The sequence below is a fragment of the Oncorhynchus masou genome, chromosome 2 (assembly GCF_036934945.1).
Source record: "Oncorhynchus masou masou isolate Uvic2021 chromosome 2, UVic_Omas_1.1, whole genome shotgun sequence".
Taxonomy (NCBI): Eukaryota; Metazoa; Chordata; class Actinopteri; order Salmoniformes; family Salmonidae; genus Oncorhynchus; species Oncorhynchus masou.
The window spans coordinates 15408588-15431023 of NC_088213.1; the positions used below are offsets into that span (position 1 = coordinate 15408588).

General features: G+C 47.0%; 1 protein-coding gene across 1 annotated transcript in view; it reads right to left on the reverse strand.

Moving 5' to 3' along the window:
* The window catches only part of neo1a (neogenin 1a), a 237197-nt gene that overhangs the window by 48399 nt on the left and 166362 nt on the right, over positions 1–22436 (reverse strand). Inside the window, 3 exon segments of the mRNA XM_064988713.1 lie at positions 1799–1947; positions 6522–6676; positions 8758–8992. Of these exon segments, the coding sequence (XP_064844785.1) occupies positions 1799–1947; positions 6522–6676; positions 8758–8992 (539 nt within the window).

Below are 22436 nucleotides of genomic sequence, written 5' to 3' on the forward strand. Positions count from 1 at the left end.
CCGGAGAAGACAAGGTGAGCGCTACCATCAGTCCTGTGTCATGCCAACAGTAAAGCATCCGGAGACCATTCGTGTGTGGGGTTGATTCTCAGCAAATGGAGTTGGCTCACTCACAGTTTTGCCTAAGAACACAGCCATGAATAAAGAATGTTACCAACACATCCTCAGAGAGCAACTTCTCCCAACCATCCAGCAACAGTTTGGTGACAAACAATGCCTTTTCCAGCATGATGGAGCACCTTGCCACAAGGCAAAAGTGATAACTAAGTGGTTCGGGGAACAAAACATCAATATTTTGGGTCAATGGCCAGGAAACTGCCCAGACCTTAATCCCATTCAGAACTTGTGGTCAATCCTCAAGAGGCGGGTGGACAAACAAAACCCCACAAATTCTGACAAATTCCAAGCATTGATTATGCAAGAATGGGCTGCCATCAGTCAGGATGTAGCCCAGAAGTTAATTGACAGCATGCCAGGGCAGATTGCAGAGGTCTTGAAACACCTCAAATATTGACTCTTGCATCAACTTCATGTAATTGTCAATAAAAGCCTTTGACACTTATGAAATGCTTGTAATTATACTTCAGTATTCCATAGTAACATCTAACAAAAATATCTAGACACTGAAGCAGCAAACTTTGTGGAAATTAATATTTGTCATTCTCAAAACTTTTGGCCACGAATGTAGGCTATACACACATTGTATCTGCAAGCTGTTGTCTATAGTGCACATGCCACGACCAGAGTTGATACATTCACTATATAACGCAACATTTTTTGTGACAAAACCATCAGTTGTTGGAAATGCGATAGAAAACAACTTTTTCTTTCTTTCTTCTGTACATGGGAGTTTAACCGCAAAAGTTATTTTATGGGCACTACGTCATCACGCACAGCCTTTTATCCGCAACAAGTCAATTTGATGGAAACGGTTATCTGGTGGGAAAATGCTCATATTGTTTTGATGCAGATTTTATTTTTTTTGCATAAAAATCTGTTGTCAATTGGATGGAAAACTAGCTACTTATTTAAAAAAGCCCCTTCTATTTGGGTACAGCCCTAATCTTTGTCCCTGGGTAGTAAAACCACAGTGCCTAACTGTTCAACTGAAGTCAGGCGCGCCATTGTGACAGCTTCCTCCCTGTAGACATGCCACTTCCTGAAGCCTTCCCCGGCCCTGCCTCAATAATTCATCCACTCCAACACCCCGTTAGCTACCCTGTTCTCTGGATTCAACCTTTGTTCCTCTCTTTTCAGATAAAGAGATAGTCAGATAAGCCTCTTCTCTTCCTGTCAGCCTCTCTCTCTCTCTCTCCTCTAGGGAGCGAGGGACGGCAGCAGCAACAGCATCATTACTCGTTGTGCTGGCTGACATTTCATCCATTATCATATTAAAGGCTCTTTAACGCCTGGCTGGTTGGGCTGGCAGGGCTGGATGACTCAGGAGGCTGTGCTGCGGTGCGCTGCTCTGTGGCCTGCTGGGAGACTGGGGAATGGGGAGGGTGGTGCTGCCAGCTATCTGATAGAGTGGGAATAGAGCAGAGGCTTTGGAACTCCAGGGGAACAGGACTTTCAAGGCAGTCTACTGGGCTGTGACCGAGCTGGGACACTTCAATGGGCTATATGGTGCTGATGCTAAGCCGGGAAAAGCAACGGTTCATTTCGCTGTTCTGTTTTGCTAGTTTGCAGTCTTGTTGTTATATCATCACAAGACCAATCTCTCTCATAGAATATGATGGATCACTATTTCAACATATAGGGCCATCTAACTCCCCCCACCCATCACACTGGGTCTTACCTGTTCCAGGTCCAGACCCTTCTCCATATAGTAGACCTTGTAGGTGAGGACGTCCCCGTTGCCAGTGAGGGGCGTGTCCCAGCTGAGGGTGACGGAGGTGGGTGTGGTCGACACAGCCTGCAGGTTGGGGGCGGGGCCAGGAACTTGCACTGGAAACACCAAAGGATACAGGGGACACTTAGTATGAATCCCAAAATAAAAAGACACAGGAAGGCATTTTCCCCCCAAATCTCAATATTTGTATTTTTTTTTTTCATATGTAAAGTCACATCATAAAACCACATTCTCATTCAATCACTTGGAGACAATTCGTTCCCAATTTGAAAGACTGCCATTTTGGAATGTCCCCCTGTTTTTTTTCATAAACCGCAAAGCCTGACACACATGCTGTGGTCATTCCCTCACATCATCCCACCAATCCCTCTAGCATGGTATTCCAGTAGGTGAGAGGGGGGAGCGGGGACAGACAAGGTCATGCTTGGTTTACAGAGGAATTTATTTGAAGTATTAAGTTAATTGGAATTGGTTAGCCGAGAGAGAGCGGCTGGGACTAAACCAAGTGGTTGAGGAGGGAGAGGGGTGTTTCCATTGTTGTTTGCTCTGCAGGGACGTGAGTCATTACATTCAATTAACAGCTCTGGTGCCGACCGGCGTAGCTGTTTAACACAAGACTGTAGTAGCAGGTGCTGAGAGCCACACATCTACTACAGGATGTAGTCTCTAGACGGATAACGATAGGGTCTGAGAAACTGAGCTGTGTGGCAAATGTAATGCATCATTAACCATACCTAGTCCTCAAGAGAGAACTTCTGTGGTGTTTAGGAGGACGTGTGTATGCATGTACACTACTGTTCAAAAGTGTGGGGGTCACAGAAATATCCTGGTTTTTGAAAGAAAATCAATTTTTTGTCCATTAAAATAACATCAAATTGATCAGAAATACAGTGTAGACATTGTTAATGTTGTGAGTTTCAGAAGAAAGGTCTTTGTTTCTAGCCATTTTGAGCCTGTAATCGGACCCACAAATGCTGATGCTCCAGATACTCAACTAGTCCAAAGAATGCCAGTTTTATTGTTCTTTAATCAGAACAAGTTTTCAGCTATGCTTACATAATTGCAAAAGAGTTTTCTAATGCTCAATGAGCCTTTTAAAATGATACACAACGTGGCATTGGAACACAGGAGTGATGGTTGCTGATAACGGGCCTCTGTACGCCAATGTAGATATTCCATTAAAAATCTGCCGTTTCCAGCTACAATAATCGTTTACAACATTAACAATGTCTACATTGTACTTATGATCAACTTGATGTCATTTTAATGGACATTTATAAAAAAAATGTTGTGACCCCAAACTTTTGAATGGTAGTGTATATACAGTACCAGTCAAACGTTTGGACACACCTACTCATTCAAGGGTTTTTCTTTATTTTTTAAAACTATTTTCTACATTGTAGAATAATAGTGAAGACCTAAAAACTATTAAATAACACATTCATGTCGTAACCAAAAAAGTGTTAAACAAATCAAAATACACTGTATATACACACACAAGGAACCTATAGCAGTGTTTTAACAGACAGACCATGTTGATTCTACATGTAATACAAACTACGCCTTTCTCCATCAAACATGGAAAATACTTGAGACCCCAGTTTCACTGACAAATACCCCAATTCTTCTCTAAGGGAAAGGAACATGTACCGTTGCTGTGCGTTAGCTGCAGATATGCCTGGCAGTACACGGAGGCTCTCATTTGTCAGTATATATAGTAGGTGTCTGTAAGATATATACAGTGAGGGATGCAGTGTGGTCGGTCCAGGTCGGGTACTTGGAATCAGGTCAACAGTTTAAACCTTCATTTATAACCGAGAAGAGATGCTGTCAGACAGAAAGACAAATTTGTCCCTGGCACTGGCTGCCCCCTTTGCTATCCCCACGGGTAGTTAGGCTCCTGCCGGCACACATTATGGAGTGCCAGGTGCAAAGGACACAGGTAGAGAGGCAGAGACTGACCCAGAAACTGGGCAACAGCCGAGCCGTGATGGTGGGAGAGAGAAGGAGAGATGGATAGGCTGAGCCGTGATGAGGGAGAGAGAAGGAGAGATGGATAGGCTGAGCCATGATGAGGGAGAGAGAAGGAGAGATGGATAGGCTGAGCCATGATGAGGGAGAGAGAAGGAGAGATGGATAGACTGAGCCATGATGAGGGAGAGAGAAGGAGAGATGGATAGGCTGAACCATGGAGAGAGAAGGAGAGATGGATAGGCTGAGCCGTGATGAGGGAGAGAGAAGGAGAGATGGATAGACTGAGCCATGATGAGGGAGAGAGAAGGAGAGATGGATAGACTGAGCCATGATGAGGGAGAGAGAAGGAGAGATGGATAGGCTGAGCCATGATGAGGGAGAGAGAAGGAGAGATGGATGAGCCGTGGGGAGAGAGAAGGAGAGATGGATAGGCTGAGCCATGATGAGGGAGAGAGAAGGAGAGATGGATAGACTGAGCCATGATGAGGGAGAGAGAAGTAGAGATGGATAGACTGAGCCATGATGGGAGAGAGAAGGAGAGAGAAGATGAGGGAGAGAGAAGGAGAGATGGAGAGCCGTGATGGAGAAGGAGAGATGGATAGACTGAGCCGTGAGGGAGAGAGAAGGAGAGATGGATAGGTTGATGAGGGAGAGAGAAGGAGAGATGGATAGACTGAGCCGTGATGAGGGAGAGAGAAGGAGAGATGGATAGACTGAGCCGTGATGAGGGAGAGAGAAGTAGAGATGGATAGGCTGAGCCATGATGAGGGAGAGAGAAGGAGAGATGGATAGGCTGAGCCGTGATGAGGGAGAGAGAAGTAGAGATGGATAGGCTGAGCCTGAGCCGTGATGAGGGAGAGAGAAGAGATGGAGATGGATGAGGGAGAGAGAAGGAGAGATGGGCTGAGCCGTGATGAGGGAGAGAGAAGGAGAGATGGATGACTGAGCCGTGATGAGGGGAGAGAGAAGGAGAGATGGATAGACTGAGCCGTGATGAGGGAGAGAGAAGGAGAGATGGAGGAGAGAGAAGAGATGGATAGATGGATGAGGGAGAGAGAAGGAGAGATGGGCTGAGCCGTGATGAGGAGAGAGAGAAGGAGAGATGGATAGGCTGAGCCGTGATGAGGGAGAGAGAAGGAGAGATGGATAGGCTGAGCCGTGATGAGGGAGAGAGAAGGAGAGATGGATAGATGATGGGAGAGAGAAGGAGAGATGGATAGGCTGAGCCGTGATGAGGGAGAGAGAAGGAGAGATGGATGATGAGCCGTGGGAGAGAGAAGAAGGAGAGATGGATAGGCTGAGCCGTGATGAGAGATGGATAGACTGGAGATGAGAGAGAGAAGGAGAGATGGATAGGCTGAGCCGTGATGAGGGAGAGAGAAGGAGAGATGGATAGGCTGAGCTGAGCCGTGATGAGGGAGAGAGAAGGAGAGATGGAGGAGATGAGCCGTGATGAGGGAGAGAGAAGGAGAGATGGATAGCTGAGCCATGATGAGGGAGAGAGAAGGAGAGATGGATAGACTGAGCCGTGATGAGGAGAGAGAGAAGGAGAGATGGATAGATGGATGAGGGAGAGAGAAGGAGAGATGGGACTGAGCCGTGAGGGAGAGGGAGAGAGAAGGAGAGATGGATAGGAGATGGAGCCGTGATGAGGAGCCATGTGAGGGAGAGAAGGAGAGATGGATAGGCTGAGCCGTGATGAGGGAGAGAGAAGGAGAGATGGATAGGCTGAGCCGTGATGAGGGAGAGAGAAGGAGAGATGGATAGACTGAGCCGTGATGAGGGAGAGAGAAGGTGATGACTGAGCCGTGGGAGAGAAGGAGAGATGGATAGGCTGAGCCGTGATGAGGGAGAGAGAAGGAGAGATGGATAGGCTGAGCCGTGATGAGGGAGAGAGAAGGAGAGATGGATAGGCTGAGCCGTGATGAGGAGAGATGGATAGGCTGAGCCGTGATGAGGGGAGAGATGAGATGGATAGGCTGAGCCGTGATGAGGGAGAGAGAAGGAGAGATGGATAGACTGAGCCATGATGAGGGAGAGAGAAGGAGAGATGGATAGGCTGAGCCGTGATGAGGGAGAGAGAAGGAGAGATGGATAGACTGAGCCGTGATGAGGGAGAGAGAAGGAGAGATGGATAGAAGGGTGTTCACCTCCACTGTGCCATGGAGGGGGAAGCCTTGAGCATGTCTACTGTAGAGCTGTGAGCGGAAAACGCTCCAGTCACAACATCCTAAAAAGGCCTGGTATACACTGTGAAAGGATACAGTGTCAAAGTATAGTATACACTGTGAATGGATACAGTGTCAATGTTTGACTGAGGAGGTATTACGGATTGGAGAACTGGAAGGAAGGAGGATGGATTTTAATTCAGCCTGCCTACCATACCCCACTATACACACACACCCTTCTTCCTCAGCCACAGTATGGGAGGCCATGTTTAAACACACACCTCTCTCACAAACACACACACACCCTTCTTCCTCAGCCACAGTATGGGCGGTCATGTTTAAACACACACCTCTCTCACACACACAGGTAAGTAACTGGAAGGAAATGAACAACCACTACAGAGGATGTTTCTACGGCCTAGAGAGGAGAGCGGCAGTGGGGTGGTCTGGGTTCATGTTTATCCCTGTGTAAGTGTTTATGTTTGTTTGTAGAGTATACAGTATGTTTGTCTGTGTGTGTGTTTTACCTTCACCCTGGGTGGCCACCTTGAGGACGGCAGAGCTCTCTCCCAGGCCGTTCTTGTTGTGTGCCACCACCCGGAACTTGTACTTGGAGTCGGGCATCAGGTTCTGAATGGTGACCTGCATCTCACCTGGCCGACTGGTGTTCAGGATACGCTCCCTGAGACACACACAACAGCCCAGTTAGTGCACACACTATCAACAGCCCATTTAGTGCACACACTATCAACAGCCCAGTTAGTGCACACACTATCAACAGCCCGGTTAGTGCACACACTATCAACAGCCCGGTTAGTGCACACACTATCAACAGCCCGGTTAGTGCACACACACAACAGCCCGGTTAGTGCACACACTATCAACAGCCCAGTTAGTGCACACACTATCAACAGCCCAGTTAGTGCACACACACACAACAGCCCAGTTAGTGCACACACACAACAGCCCGGTTAGTGCACACACTATCAACAGCCCGGTTAGTGCACACACACAACAGCCCGGTTAGTGCACACACTATCAACAGGCCGGTTAGTGCACAAACACACACACAACAGCCCAGTTAGTGCACACACTATCAACAGCCCAGTTAGTGCACACACTATCAACAGCCCGGTTAGTGCACACACTATCAACAGCCCAGTTAGTGCACACACTATCAACAGCCCAGTTAGTGCAGCCCACACTATCAACAGCCCAGTTAGTGCACACACTATCAACAGCCCAGTTAGTGCACACACTATCAACAGCCCAGTTAGTGCACACACACACTATCAACAGCCCAGTTAGTGCACACACTATCAACAGCCCAGTTAGTGCACACACTATCAACAGCCCAGTTAGTGCACACACTATCAACAGCCCAGTTAGTGCACACACTATCAACAGCCCAGTTAGTGCACACACTATCAACAGCCCAGTTAGTGCACACACTATCAACAGCCCAGTTACACACACTATCAACAGCAGCCCGGTTAGTGCACACACTATCAACAGCCCAGTTAGTTAGTGCACACACATCAACAGCCCGGTTAGTGCACACACTATCAACAGCCCAGTTAGTGCACACACACAACATACACACACAGTTAGTGCACACACTATCAACAGGCCAGTTAGTGCACAAACACACACACAACAGCCCAGTTAGTGCACACACTATCAACAGCCCAGTTAGTGCACACACTATCAACAGCCCGGTTAGTGCACACACTATCAACAGCCCGGTTAGTGCACACACTATCAACAGCCCAGTTAGTGCACACACTATCAACAGCCCAGTTAGTGCACACACTATCAACAGCCCAGTTAGTGCACACACTATCAACAGCCCAGTTAGTGCACTCACACACTATCAACAGCCCAGTTAGTGCACACACTATCAACAGCCCAGTTAGTGCACACACTATCAACAGCCCAGTTAGTGCACACACTATCAACAGCCCAGTTAGTGCACACACTATCAACAGCCCAGTTAGTGCACACACTATCAACAGCCCAGTTAGTGCACACACTATCAACAGCCCAGTTAGTGCACACACTATCAACAGCCCAGTTAGTGCACACACTATCAACAGCCCAGTTAGTGCACACACTATGTTAGTGCTATAGGGGCCCTCAGCGGTTAGTGCACACACTATCAACAGCCCGGTTAGTGCACACACTATCAACAGCCCGGTGTGCACACACTATCAACAGCCCGGTTAGTGCACACACTATCAACAGCCCGGTTAGTGCACACACTATCAACAGGGGCCTATCAGCAGGGTTAGTGCACACACTATACTATCAACAGGGGTGCACACACTATCAACAGCCCAGTTAGTGTACACACTATCAACAGTTAGTGCACACACTATCAAAAGAAGGCAAGCAATACTACATCACTTGATTTCTACTGAGTGGACAGTATTGTATTTCCAGACTACACACCATTACATAGCAAGAGTCTACCTGTACACTGGGTAGTGTGTATGCTATAGGGGCCCTCAGCAGGGTGCATGCTATAGGGGCCCTCAGCAGTGTACATGCTATAGGGGCCCTCAGCAGGGTGTATGCTATAGGGGCCCTCAGCAGGGTGTATGCTATAGGGGCCCTCAGCAGGGTGTATGCTATAGGGGCCCTCAGCAGGGTGTATGCTATAGGGGCCCTCAGTTGTGTGTATGATGTACTGTACTGAATAGAGGGCATACCTGCTATAATACACTGAGTAGTGTGTTATACTGTACTGTGTAGGGTCCCTACCTGTTGGTACCCTCCTGATTGAAGTAGACAGAGTAGGTGAGGTCTTCTCCGTTGGGCTCAGCAGGAGGGCGCCAGGTGAGCTTGATGAAGCGGGTGGAGACCAGCGAGGCCACGACGTCACGGGGGGCGGAGGGGGTGGGGCCAGTGGGGTTAGCCACACCTCTGGAGCCTGGCGTTACATGGTCAGTAGTGTCAGGAGTCAGTGAGGGGGGAGGAGGGGTGGGGAGGGCTACATCTTTGAGGGTGGAGTGGTGGGAGATGAGTAGGGGTCAGGTGGATGGAAGGTGAAGGGAGGTGAAGAAGACAGCGAGAAAGAGAAGGAGAAAGAGGTGGACGGATGGCGGGCATCCAAAAGGAACAGAGAGAAGAAGAGAAAGGAAAGGACAGCGAAATAAAGGAGAACAAAAAAGAAAACAGAAGAAACACACAAAATAACCACATGACAAAAAAAAAGAGCTCTCGGCATGACAAGGAATCACAAAAACACACTAATATCACGCTGAAATAATCACAACGAAACACAATACAAAAAGAGGGAGACTAAACATGCACAACATCTCTAATGGAAGAGGGGAGCAACACACAAACACCACTGACTGGTGTATGAACACATATAGAAAATACAGTCTAGACTTTGTACATATTCTACATAGCAAAGCGTGACCTTAGAGCTCCACACCAACTGTCACACCCACCCTATAATGTTTTAATGCACTTGTACTGGCGCTATTCCACAGTCTACCCACAGCAATGTGAAAAAATGTCATTTGGTGCTTTCTCAGAACAATCTGTGGTTAGACATGGGTATATCTGCTTTCTAGTTTATACTAGATGACTCAGACAACACAGGGAAAGAATGTCAGAGAGACTGTTGCATTTCCATTGGTTGCAGGTCAAAGGAATCAAGTCAAGGGCAATGCCAAAATGCATAGAAACTAAACATATGGGGTATATATATATAGAGAGAGAGAAATACAACTCTATATGCAAATGTATGCTGACCAGAGTACATCTATCCATCATGACACACTGAGGAGATGCTTATTCAGGCAGACTAGACTATCTGTTTATATGACAGATTCCAGCAGTGCCATGACCTTGGATATTGAACAGAGTGGTGTGGGATTTGCTGTTTATTACACATATAAATGACACACACACACACAGGGAATTGATTCCCCTGTATATCTGAGTAAAGGGAAGATAATAAATAAGTGTCATTCTACAGAGTTACAACATATTTTCTTTGGGCACTGAGAGAAAATTCTCCTCACCTCCCATAATAACAAATACACGCCAATATAAAATGTAAACAATCTAATCATCAACAAAATATTCAATCACAGAAACAGCCAACAACTGGGAATACCTGGGCTCCATCTCCCTCCATAAACATAAAGCTATTTTACAAAGAGGGCCTGAGGAGGCTATACATCCATCTGATTCATAACTCTAGGAAATACATTAAGTCTGCTTACAGCTGTAACGACACGAGCCATTAGACGGAATGCAGAGGAGGCATCATTCACAGCAATTACTGACTAGTACACAGAGTGAGCTGTCAGTCTGTCAGTGTGACTGGGCTGCTGCAGGGAAAGCATTGGGAACTGTTTATCTTACATATCTGTTCATCGTGTGACTTTCAGAGGTTATATCCTCACATCATAAACAGTCCTGACATGTCCATGACAGTGTGTGTGTGTGTGTGTGTGTACGTAGGACGCTCTCAGTCAGAGACGGTTTTAGGCTTGGGCGGTATACCGTATATACACACACTGTATACCAGGGTATTTGGAAAAAGCCATGGGACTTTTTTGTCAATACCAGTGAAGTTTTTTTAAATATTTTTTTTATAAATGTGAATATTTGTAGCTACTTTTTAAGTAAATACCTGCAGTCAACTTGTGCAATACATTAGGAGATAAAGATCGTGTTGTTCATTTCACCTGTCACATCATTTTTCATTATCAAGTTTACATGTGGTGTTTGTTTACAAGCACACTAGGACAAAAGACAGAGGCCTTGTGAGTCACTGTTGTGAAGCATGTGCCAGGTGATCAAATTACAGTATGGAATTCACAACTAAATGTTTGCCAGCAAGATATCTTTAACTATTAAATTAACTGTTAAAAATGTGCTAAAAACGCTCTGCAGTTGTGCATTTGGTTTGCTAATTTAGTAGCTATTTAACTATCTAGCTGCAGAGAATCCCCTCTTGGATCAAGAGCCTTGTGGCTTATATTTGTTGTGTGTGCAGCAAACCGAAAGTAGCATTTTTGAGTTAGTTGTGTAGTTTAGGTCAGACTTTATAAAATCTTCACAATGCTCTTGTTAGCATTTAGTTAGCATTCTCTATGGGACTTTTTAGCATTGCTAACCTTCGGATTTCAGAGTATCAGTGGGGTTTGAAAACAGCGCCCCTTCTGTTCCTGTGCCGGTATTACTGAATATCCCGGTTTGGCACAAGGTCGGTATGAAGGTATGAATCTGGATACCGCCCAAGCTTACTCCGTCGGGCCGGGGCTCCACTCCCCTCGGTCCTCTGGGCTTTAAGGCTCAGCTGGAGGATGACCATTCTGTTGGAGACAGAACCCGGAGCAAATTGCCGGGGAAGGAATAAGGAATAAAGGGAAAGAAAAGTGTTTAGAAAGACGGCAGTCAACTGGGTGGAGAGGTTCCTGAGCTGCCTAGCGAGGCGCTGGCATGAGGTTCCTGAGCTGCCTAGCGAGGCGCTGGCATGAGGTTCCTGAGCTGCCCAGCGAGGCGCTGGCATGAGGTTCCTGAGCTGCATGAGGTTCCTGAGCGTTCCTGAGGCGCTGGCATGAGGTTCCTGAGCTGCCCAGCGAGGCGCTGGCATGAGGTTCCTGAGCTGTTCCTGAGCTGCCCAGCGAGGCGCTGGCATGAGGTTCCCAGCGAGGCGAGCTGAGGCCTGCCCAGCGAGGCGCTGGCATGAGGTTCCTGAGCTGCCCAGCGAGGCGCTGGCATGAGGTTCCTGAGCTGCCCAGCGAGGCGCTGGCATGAGGTTCCTGAGCTGCCCAGCGAGGCGCTGGCATGAGGTTCCTGAGCTGCCTAGCGAGGCGCTGGCATGAGGTTCCTGAGCTGCCCAGCTGGCAGGCGCTGGCATGAGGTTCCTGAGCTGCCTAGCGAGGCGCTGGAGCTGAGCTGCCTAGCGAGGCGCTGGCATGAGGTTCCTGAGCTGCCTAGCGAGGCGCTGGCATGAGGTTCCTGAGCTGCCTAGCGAGGCGCTGGCATGAGGTTCCTGAGCTGCCTAGCGAGGCGCTGGCATGAGGTTCCTGAGCTGCCTAGCGAGGCGCTGGCATGAGGTTCCTGAGTTGGCACCGGGCATGAGGTTCCTACAGCGAGCTAGATGAAAACCATAATGCCCAGCGAGGTCTCAGTGGTTCCTGACAGAGAACAGGCCATGTCTATGTCTCCTCCTTGTTAATGTTAGTCTCAGTGGTATTACAGAGAACAGGCCATGTCTCAGTCTCCTCCTTGTTAATGTTAGTCTCAGTGGTATTACAGAGAACAGGACATGTCTCAGTCTCCTCCTTGTTAATGTTAGTCTCAGTGGTATTACAGAGAACAGGACATGTCTCAGTCTCCTCCTTGTTAATGTTAGTCTCAGTGGTATTACAGAGAACAGGCCATGTCTCAGTCTCCTCCTTGTTAATGTTAGTCTCAGTGGTATTACAGAGAACAGGACATGTCTCAGTCTCCTCCTTGTTAATGTTTGTCTCAGTGGTATTACAGAGAACAGGACATGTCTCAGTCTCCTCCTTGTTAATGTTAGTCTCAGTGGTATTACAGAGAACAGGACATGTCTCAGTCTCCTCCTTGTTAATGTTAGTCTCAGTTAATGTTTGTCTCAGTGGTATTACAGAGAACAGGCCATGTCTCAGTCTCCTCCTTGTTAATGTTAGTCTCAGTGGTATTACAGAGAACAGGACATGTCTATGTCTCCTCCTTGTTAATGTTAGTCTCAGTGGTATTACAGAGAACAGGACATGTCTCAGTCTCCTCCTTGTTAATGTTAGTCTCAGTGGTATTACAGAGAACAGGACATGTCTATGTCTCCTCCTTGTTAATGTTTGTCTCAGTGGTATTACAGAGAACAGGACATGTCTATGTCTCCTCCTTGTTAATGTTTGTCTCAGTGGTATTACAGAGAACAGGACATGTCTATGTCTCCTCCTTGTTAATGTTAGTCTCAGTGGTATTACAGAGAACAGGACATGTCTATGTCTCCTCCTTGTTAATGTTAGTCTCAGTGGTATTACAGAGAACAGGACATGTCTATGTCTCCTCCTTGTTAATGTTAGTCTCAGTGGTATTACAGAGAACAGGATGTCTCCTCCTTGTTAATGTTTGTCTCAGTGGTATTACAGAGAACAGGACATGTCTCCTCCTTGTTAATGTTTGTCTCAGTGGTATTACAGAGAACAGGACATCTCAGTCTCCTCCTTGTTAATGTTAGTCTCAGTGGTATTACAGAGAACAGGACATGTCTATGTCTCCTGGTCACAATCAGTCTCCCATCTATTCTCAGCCATGGACAGTTACAGTAAGGAAGAAATTGAGGAGAATCCTAGATTTCTACTGTAGCTGTTCTGATGGTTTATTTCCAGTAGATTAATTGTGTCATTAGGGCGTGTGACACTGGTAATGAATGGCTGGCATTAGGAGCTAATGAGGAAAGTTATCCTCTACCTTAACCAGGTATCTGGGTACTGCGTATAAGAAAGAGTGAGACAAAAAGATTCAAAGGAAACTGTTAATAACAGAAGAATCTTAATAATGGACAATGAAACATACTGTACTTTCCAGAGCAGCTGAATGATATCAGTGGAGCTCTTCAGAACAAAATATCTCCAGCACCTTTTCAAGTTTGATTACAAGGGAGGTAACTGGTGCCTAAGCTTCTAGTAATGTCAATACGAGTTGTACAATACGTCAACTTTGTGGGCATATGAAAACATAACTGGCAGAATGGGCTGCCACTTTGTCTGACGGGTAGACGGCCGTGGGTTTTAGAAAGTCCCGTCTCGGCACACGTACACCCACAGGACACTTAGCTCATAGGCAGGCTGATGGGCTTTCAAACATCTAATTGCTGTTATATACAAAGAAAGCATGGTTATTTAGGATTCAGGTCAACAATGACGTCACCAGGCAGTGTTCAAAGTCTCTACTATGTAACCTGGAGAGTGAGAGGTCTTGCCAAGTGTTGCATAATGGTAAAACTAGTCTCAGAAGTGAAGGAAACAGTCTCTGCTTCTGTCTGTGGGTTGGGTTCATGTAATGTCGCTGAACAGAGCCACATGGCTACACTAATGGCTTATTACAGAATGAGCGCTTTTAACTCCGGGAGGGAAGGAGGGAGGAGAGAAAGAGGGAAGAGAGATGGTCATGCTCCTCAGCAGAAGAGGATGAGATATGGCACATGAAATGGAGAGAGTTGATATAAGATGGTTCAAAAATACTGATAGAGCTAAAAGATTTAAAGGAAATGTCTTGATTCCTTTTCGGCAAAATATCATGGTCAGTTAAGCAGCTAAATGAACACATCCAAGCTTTCATAGAACTTCAACAAGAACATGTGTGATGCCAGACAGACTGCGATCTTGACTGATTCATGATGCTTCCTCTGAGGAGATGTTCTGAAACGGCGTTTGTGGGGGGTTCTGATCAAGCGAGAACGATCGTGGTGTGGTCGTATCCAATGCATTGCTGATGGAAGCAAAGTGAAGACCATTTCAGTCATTCATTTGTTCAATAGGCCATGTTCTCTTGCTAGTCTCCAGCCGATAACATCAGAGGAAATAGAATTCTGACAGCTCGTGACATTTGGAGAGGCTCTTGATGTGTCGACAAAAGATACAAACTTGGGTAAGAGACAGACAAATGTCTCCAAGACAAAAATGAGGGAGGGAATGAGAAAGATGGTGAGGTAGATGAAACATGTTGTTTGTTCTTTATCTCCCGGTCCCTTGCTTCCTCTCGTTCGTCGGTTGGCCAAGAGTTGGACTTGTTCAAGAGGAGGACGCTGTTCCCCCACCCTCCTCTTCGGGGCCACCTCTGCCTTTTTTCCTTTAAGAACAAAGCGTTTCTGTTTCTGACACCTTTTTACGTGGTGAGGGGAGTCGTGAGGGACGGGAGAGGCATCTGATTTCCTATAAAGTCTATAAGGGTTACAGAACGCACACTGCCCAAGGCACAAAACACAGATCACTAACTTGATACATATGGGGTTTCCCTCCTGAGAAGGTGGCATTAAAGCTGCTTTTCAGTGAGGTTCGCGCCACAGAGAAAGCAAAGTAATCCACTGTAGAGCTACGGTTAGACATGAGTTCATGGGCTCTGGGTGATGTGGAGCTACGGTTAGACATGAGTTCATGGGCTCTGGGTGATGTGGAGCTACGGTTAGACATGAGTTCATGGGTTCTGGGTGATGTAGAGCTACGGTTAGACATGAGTTCATGGGCTCTGGGTGATGTGGAGCTACGGTTAGACATGAGTTCATGGGCTCTGGGTGATGCTATGACATGAGAGCTCCGGGTGATGTAGAGCTACGGTGAGACATGAGTTCATGGACTCTGGGTGATGTGGAGCTACGGTTAGACATGAGTTCTGGGTGATGTGGAGCTGTGGGTTCATGGGTTCTGGGTGATGTAGAGCATGAGTTACGGTTAGACATGAGTTCATGGGCTCTGGGTGATGGAGCTACGGAGACATGAGTTCACGGGTGATGTGGGCTACGGTTGAGTTCATGGGCTCTGGGTGATGTGGAGCTGTCCGCATGAGTTCATGGGCGGTGAGACATGAGTTCATGGGCTCTGGGTGAGGTGGAGCTACGGTTAGACATGAGTTCATGGGCTCTGGATGATGTAGAGCTGTCCGCATGAGTTCATGGGTTCTGGGTGATGTAGAGCAATTTCAACAGGTGTTTGCAGCATATTGGAAATCTGGGATCTAAAACCTGGCATATTCTTTATTTTATGAAGCACAGATAAGGAAGGTATTTTGTGGAACAGCTCATAGTAAGGGAACCCAAGGACAAGTGAAGGGGTTGGAACTTGAAGGGCTTGTTGTACTGTGGTATGGTGGTTCAACAGGAAGTAGAAAACCTACAGCTACCAACAGCGTTGCCAGATCTCACTCAACTCATTGGAAGACACTATTTTTTCTTCGTCGTCAACAAAGAGCCAACTAACTGCATAACAGGCCTAAAAATAGAGCAAAGTGGAACTAAGGCATCAGAGACGTGTGGAAGATGAAACATTTGGGATGGGTCTGGTTTTTATTTTTTATTTGGGGGGGGAGGTGGCCTCCTTTCTGCCTGAGGACCCTCTGGCTGGTGAGATAAAGGGAGGGAGCTGTAGGAGGACAACACAACTGCAGTGGACGGATGGACAGGGGGGTCTGGTGGAGAGGGTGGTTGGGGGAGGTCTGGTGGAGAGGGTGGTCGGGGGGGGGGGTCACGGCATGAGAGCAGGATTAGGGTTTAGGGATCCCCTAGTGTTCCAGGCATCAGGGGATATGATGGAGTGAGTGTACAGAGACTGGTGAGGGTGGAGAGGTAGGCTCCCTAGAGGAGGTCTAACCTCCCTCCCTGCTCGGGCTAAAGCAGGCCCATGGAGCAGTCAGTCTTACTCCTTTTGCCCCCCGTCCCACTCATCTCCTCCCCCTAATAAATCTCCACCCTTGCCACTTTAAAGTCCTTCCCTCTATCCGTGGTCCCAGAGCGCCTGCATGCTCGTCTCCCATCACAAGAGTGTACACGTTTAATATTCACAGAAAATTCCCCTTGGACTTTCATCTGCTTTGAAACACAGCTGATAATTGAATCGGGTTGGTTACATCAATAATTAAATGTCTGGTGTGTACATGCATACAAACAGCATCCCCTTCCTCATCAGACAAACATCATCCCTTGATCCACTTCCACTGTAGGGTCATGATTGTATATCAAGTCCCCCCTTCGCCCAAAACACGTGAGGCGCCTGCTGTGGCATGAGTCCTGATATGTAAATGAATAAGAGCATGGACATCTTTTTCTATGTTGATTGCCTCCCCTCCTCCCCCCGTCTTGTAGTCTTTCTTTGGGGAAATTAGCATCATATGCATCCAGTGGTAAACATGCTCAGTGGAGAAGAAACGGGAGGGGGGGGGGCACTCACAGGGGTTCTTCCTGTAGAGTTAAAGAAGCAGGAAATGTGTTTTACCCTACATCATCATCATCATCATCATCCCCAACAGACCGCAGGTTCTTATTACCTGGTGTGTGAATTCTCAACACGTAACTGTGTACAGTACGGTAAGTGGTTTGATATCTCAGGGGTGCTTGTGCCAGGTTTCTCCCAACAGGAGAGGAAAGGTTCAAATACATGAATTGTTAGTGTAACTCAGAGAGGAAACCCCCCTCCTGGATTCACAGAGTGTAATCAGGGTCGCTGGGTTGGTCTACTTGGGGTGGATATCACGCACAGGGACATCAAGGCGGGTAGCCTATTATATACCACCCTGGAATGTTGCATGATGGTCAATATGCGTAGAGGGAGGGTGGCACAACAGGGGGCGGTTGACGTGAAAAGGAAACGCTAGCCTGGCAACACCGCCCATCTCTGAGCCAGGAGCCCAGGGGCCCCGCTGGGGGTCAGGTGACCTGTCGGGGTATAGAGGAAGAGCTTTGTTTTGGCGCAACGTGGCGCTTCCAACCATTTAGGCTGTTTGGGCCGAGTAGATCACTGAAAGTAGACTCTGGGGATGGGTGGTATCCAACAACAGCAACCAGCATCCTGGATGGAGTGTGAGTGATAAAGTGATAGGGAAGGTGTGACTGGAGCGTGAGGCTGAGGCAGGTGACACACCAAGCCCAGGTCAGGGCTAAAAACGGCCACGATAACAAGGTTGAAAGTGTGACCTTGGAAAAAAAGCTATGAAAAGATACAGGAAAGTGTAAAGAAACATAACCTTATAGTTTCCATTGTAAAAAGAAAGTGGGTTGAATTATCATACAGAATAACAGAAAAACACACGGATGGTAATATTCTGTCCTCATGTAAGCAAATGAATCTCAGAGATGGAATGAACAATCAGGGAAAATATACAAAGAACAATATGCTTCAGGAACCAACCACTGCCGGTACGAATCATTGTAGAGTAAACAAAGTCCAAAGGAGCAAATTGGCAGTTAAACCCACGCTCACGGTCCTTGAACAGAGTGTGGTAAATACAAATACACACACGCACACACACAGCATACAGTGGAAACCACAGCCTTCTGGTCAGCTGCCTAACTGCTCACAGTGGAAACCACACAGGCCCAGTAATCAGAGGTAGAAGGAGGAAGTGGGTGTTCCAGTTAGGGTTGTCTGTGTTTCTTCTGGGTAACACTACCATTACTTCCTGTAGGTGGGCCGAGCCTTCTGGGTAACACTACCATTACTTCCTGTAGGTGGCCTGAGCCTTCTGGGTAACACTACCATTACTTCCTGTAGGTGGGCCGAGCCTTCTGGGTAACACTACCATTACTTCCTGTAGGTGGGCCGAGCCTTCTGGGTAACACTACCATTACTTACTGTAGGTGGCCTGAGCCTTCTGGGTAACACTACCATTACTTCCTGTAGGTGGGCCTGAGCCTTCTGGGTAACACTACCATTACTTCCTGTAGGTGGGCCGAGCCTTCTGGGTAACACTACCATTACTTCCTGTAGGTGGGCCGAGCCTTCTGGGTAACACTACCATTACTTCCTGTAGGTGGGCCGAGTAACACTACCATTACTTCCTGTAGGTGGGTAACACTACCATTACTTCCTGTAGGTGTAACACTACCATTACTTCCTGTAGGTGGGCCGAGCCTTCTGGGTAACACTACCATTACTTCCTGTAGGTGGCCGAGCCTTCTGGGTAACACTACCATTACTTCCTGTACCATTACTTCCTGTAGGTGGCCTGAGGTAGGTGGGCCGAGCCTTCTGGGTAACACTACCATTACTTCCTGTAGGTGGCCTTCTGGGTAACACTACCATTACTTCCTGTAGGTTCTTCTGGGTAACACTACCATTACTTCCTGTAGGTGGGCCGAGCCTTCTGGGTAACACTACCATTACTTCCTGTAGGTGGGCCGAGCCTTCTGGGTAACACTACCATTACTTCCTGTAGGTGGGCCGAGCCTTCTGGGTAACACTACCATTACTTCCTGTAGGTGGCCGAGCCTTCTGGGTAACACTACCATTACTTCCTGTAGGTGGGCCGAGCCTTCTGGGTAACACTACCATTACTTCCTGTCGGTGGGCCGAGCCTTCTGGGTAACACCACTATTTAGTGTATTTACTATTGATGGGGCACTAATATTACCTTGCATGTTACTACTGTAGGCTGTATGTTTGAACAAACCTAATTTCTATACATTTCTAACATTTTCAAAACATTTCATTTCCAATCTTGAACGTACCCCATATAAACTAATATCACACTAGCTGGTACACCATCCATCTTCCAAGGCTAATAAAAAGGCCCTTGTCAGAGTGCGTAGCTGTAAAACCAACAGTCGCTCTGATTCAATTCGCCATCTCTCTGACTCGCTCTCCTCTCTTCTCCGAGGCCTTCCTGAGAGGGGGGCGACATGCGGGGCGCGTAAACCTGTCACATTTACATGGCCGTGAGTGTCGCACGGGGACCACTGCTCGCTTTATGACTTTACAGACACTGCTACAGACGCCACAGTGACACACAACACAAATAGTGTCTGGTCGCCCTTTCCCTGACCCCGGCCTGAAGACACAGGTTCTATCCCCCTGACAGACACTAGGGGTTTACATTTGTGTTCTTGTTGGGATGTACAGAGCCCCAGAGGAGTCCCGAAATTGTATTTTTAGCACTGCTTTCTCGCATCTTCGTTGTAACTGGGAAGGCTGTAGTAGTATACTGTAGTAGCATTCTGGGCTGTAGTAGTATACTGTAGTAGCATTCTGGGCTGTAGTAGTATACTGTAGTAGCATTCTGGGCTGTAGTAGTATACTGTAGTAGTATACTGTAGTAGCATTCTGGGCTGTAGTAGTATACTGTAGTAGCATTCTGGGCTGCAGTAGTATACTGTAGTAGCATTCTGGGCTGTAGTAGTATACTGTAGTAGCATTCTGGGCTGTAGTAGTATACTGTAGTAGCATTCTGGGCTGTAGTAGTATACTGTAGTAGCATTCTGGGCTGTAGTAGTATACTGTAGTAGTATTCTGGGCTGTAGTAGTATACTGTAGTAGCATTCTGGGCTGTAGTAGTATACTGTAGTAGCATTCTGGGCTGTAGTAGTATACTGTAGTAGTATACTGTAGTAGCATTCTGGGCTGTAGTAGTATACTGTAGTAGCATTCTGGCCTGTAGTAGTATACTGTAGTAGCATTCTGGGCTGTAGTAGTATACTGTAGTAGCATTCTGGGCTGTAGTAGTATACTGTAGTAGCATTCTGGGCTGTAGTAGTATACTGTAGTAGCATTCTGGGCTGTAGTAGTATACTGTAGTAGTATACTGTAGTAGCATTCTGGGCTGTAGTAGTATACTGTAGTAGCATTCTGGGCTGTAGTAGTATACTGTAGTAGCATTCTGGCCTGTAGTAGTATACTGTAGTAGCATTCTGGGCTGTAGTAGTATACTGTAGAAGCATTCTGGGCTGTAGTAGTATACTGTAGTAGCATTCTGGGCTGTAGTAGTATACTGTAGTAGCATTCTGGGCTGTAGTAGTATACTGTAGTAGTATACTGTAGTAGCATTCTGGGCTGTAGTAGTATACTGTAGTAGCATTCTGGGCTGTAGTAGTATACTGTAGTAGCATTCTGGCCTGTAGTAGTATACTGTAGTAGCATTCTGGGCTGTAGTAGTATACTGTAGTAGCATTCTGGGCTGTAGTAGTATACTGTAGTAGCATTCTGGGCTGTAGTAGTATACTGTAGTAGCATTCTGGGCTGTAGTAGTATACTGTAGTAGCATTCTGGGCTGTAGTAGTATACTGTAGTAGCATTCTGGGCTGTAGTAGTATACTGTAGTAGTATACTGTAGTAGCATTCTGGGCTGTAGTAGTATACTGTAGTAGCATTCTGGGCTGTAGTAGTATACTGTAGTAGCATTCTGGGCTGTAGTAGTATACTGTAGTAGCATTCTGGGCTGTAGTAGTATACTGTAGTAGCATTCTGGCCTGTAGTAGTATACTGTAGTAGTATACTGTAGTAGCATTCTGGCCTGTAGTAGTATACTGTAGTAGCATTCTGGGCTGTAGTAGTATACTGTAGTAGCATTCTGGGCTGTAGTAGTATACTGTAGTAGCATTCTGGGCTGTAGTAGTATACTGTAGTAGCATTCTGGGCTGTAGTAGTATACTGTAGTAGCATTCTGGGCTGCAGTAGTATACTGTAGTAGCATTCTGGGCTGCAGTAGTATTCTGTAGTAGCATTCTGGGCTACTAGTATTCTCTGCTGCACTACTAGTATTCTCTGCAGCACTACTAGTATTCTCTGCAGCACTACTAGTATTCTCTGCAGCACTACTAGTATTCTCTGCAGCACTACTAGTATTCTCTGCAGCACTACTAGTATTCTCTGCAGCACTACTAGTATTCTCTGCAGCACTACTAGTATTCTCTGCAGCACTACTAGTATTCTCTGCAGCACTACTAGTATTCTCTGCAGCACTACTAGTATTCTCTGCAGCACTACTAGTATTCTCTGCAGCACTACTAGTATTCTCTGCAGCACTACTAGTATTCTCTGCAGTAGTAGTATTCTCTGCAGTAGTAGTATTCTCTGCAGTAGTAGTATTCTCTGCAGTAGTAGTATTCTGTAGATACTATAGTTCCTCTCTTTCCAGTCTAATCAGTATTGACTTACTGATCGCAAAAACACATCCATCAAAAACAGCACTGCTAGGTTGAATTATACTCTATCATATCCTATTGATTCTATCCCACTCTACTATGCCCAAGTGAAAACTTCCCCAGCAGCTTGGCTGGCAAGCCTGGCAGCGGAGATCTCTCCCTCTCTGATCCATCACTATGTCAGCCTCTGCATTCCAACACCACTGATTTCAATTTATCATGCGACTGCTCCCACGCTCTGCAAAACAAAAAAAGCACTCAGCCAGTCATTAGATGGAGAAAGTCCATTTCTCAACAGGCATTTGTGTTTGGCTGTGGTGAAAGTGCTCTGTGTCCTGTCAGTTTAGTGTTGACTAGAGTGGTTTTCTGCTCTGGGTGGGGACTGACTGGGACAATGTGCTGAGGGAGGGGGAGAGGGTAAGAGTGAGGAAGAGAGATGGGGAAGAAGGGAAGAGGCTGTGTGTGTGTGTGTGTGTGGGGGGGGGGGGGGGGGTAGAGAACTGGTCATTATGGGTGGAGTGACTGATTCCTGTTAAAGCCTCGGTGTGACTGAGCTCTTCTTGGTTTTATCCACTCCACCCACTACCCTGGTCCGACCCACTAGCCTGGTCCGACCCACTAGCCTGGTCCAACCCACTACCCTGGTCCAACCCACTAGCCTGGTCCGACCCACTAGCCTGGTCCGACCCACTAGCCTGGTCCGACCCACTAGCCTGGTCCGACCCACTAGCCTGGTCCGACCCACTACCCTGGTCCGACCCACTACCCTGGTCCGACCCACTACCCTGGTCCGACGCACTATGGTCCAACCCAC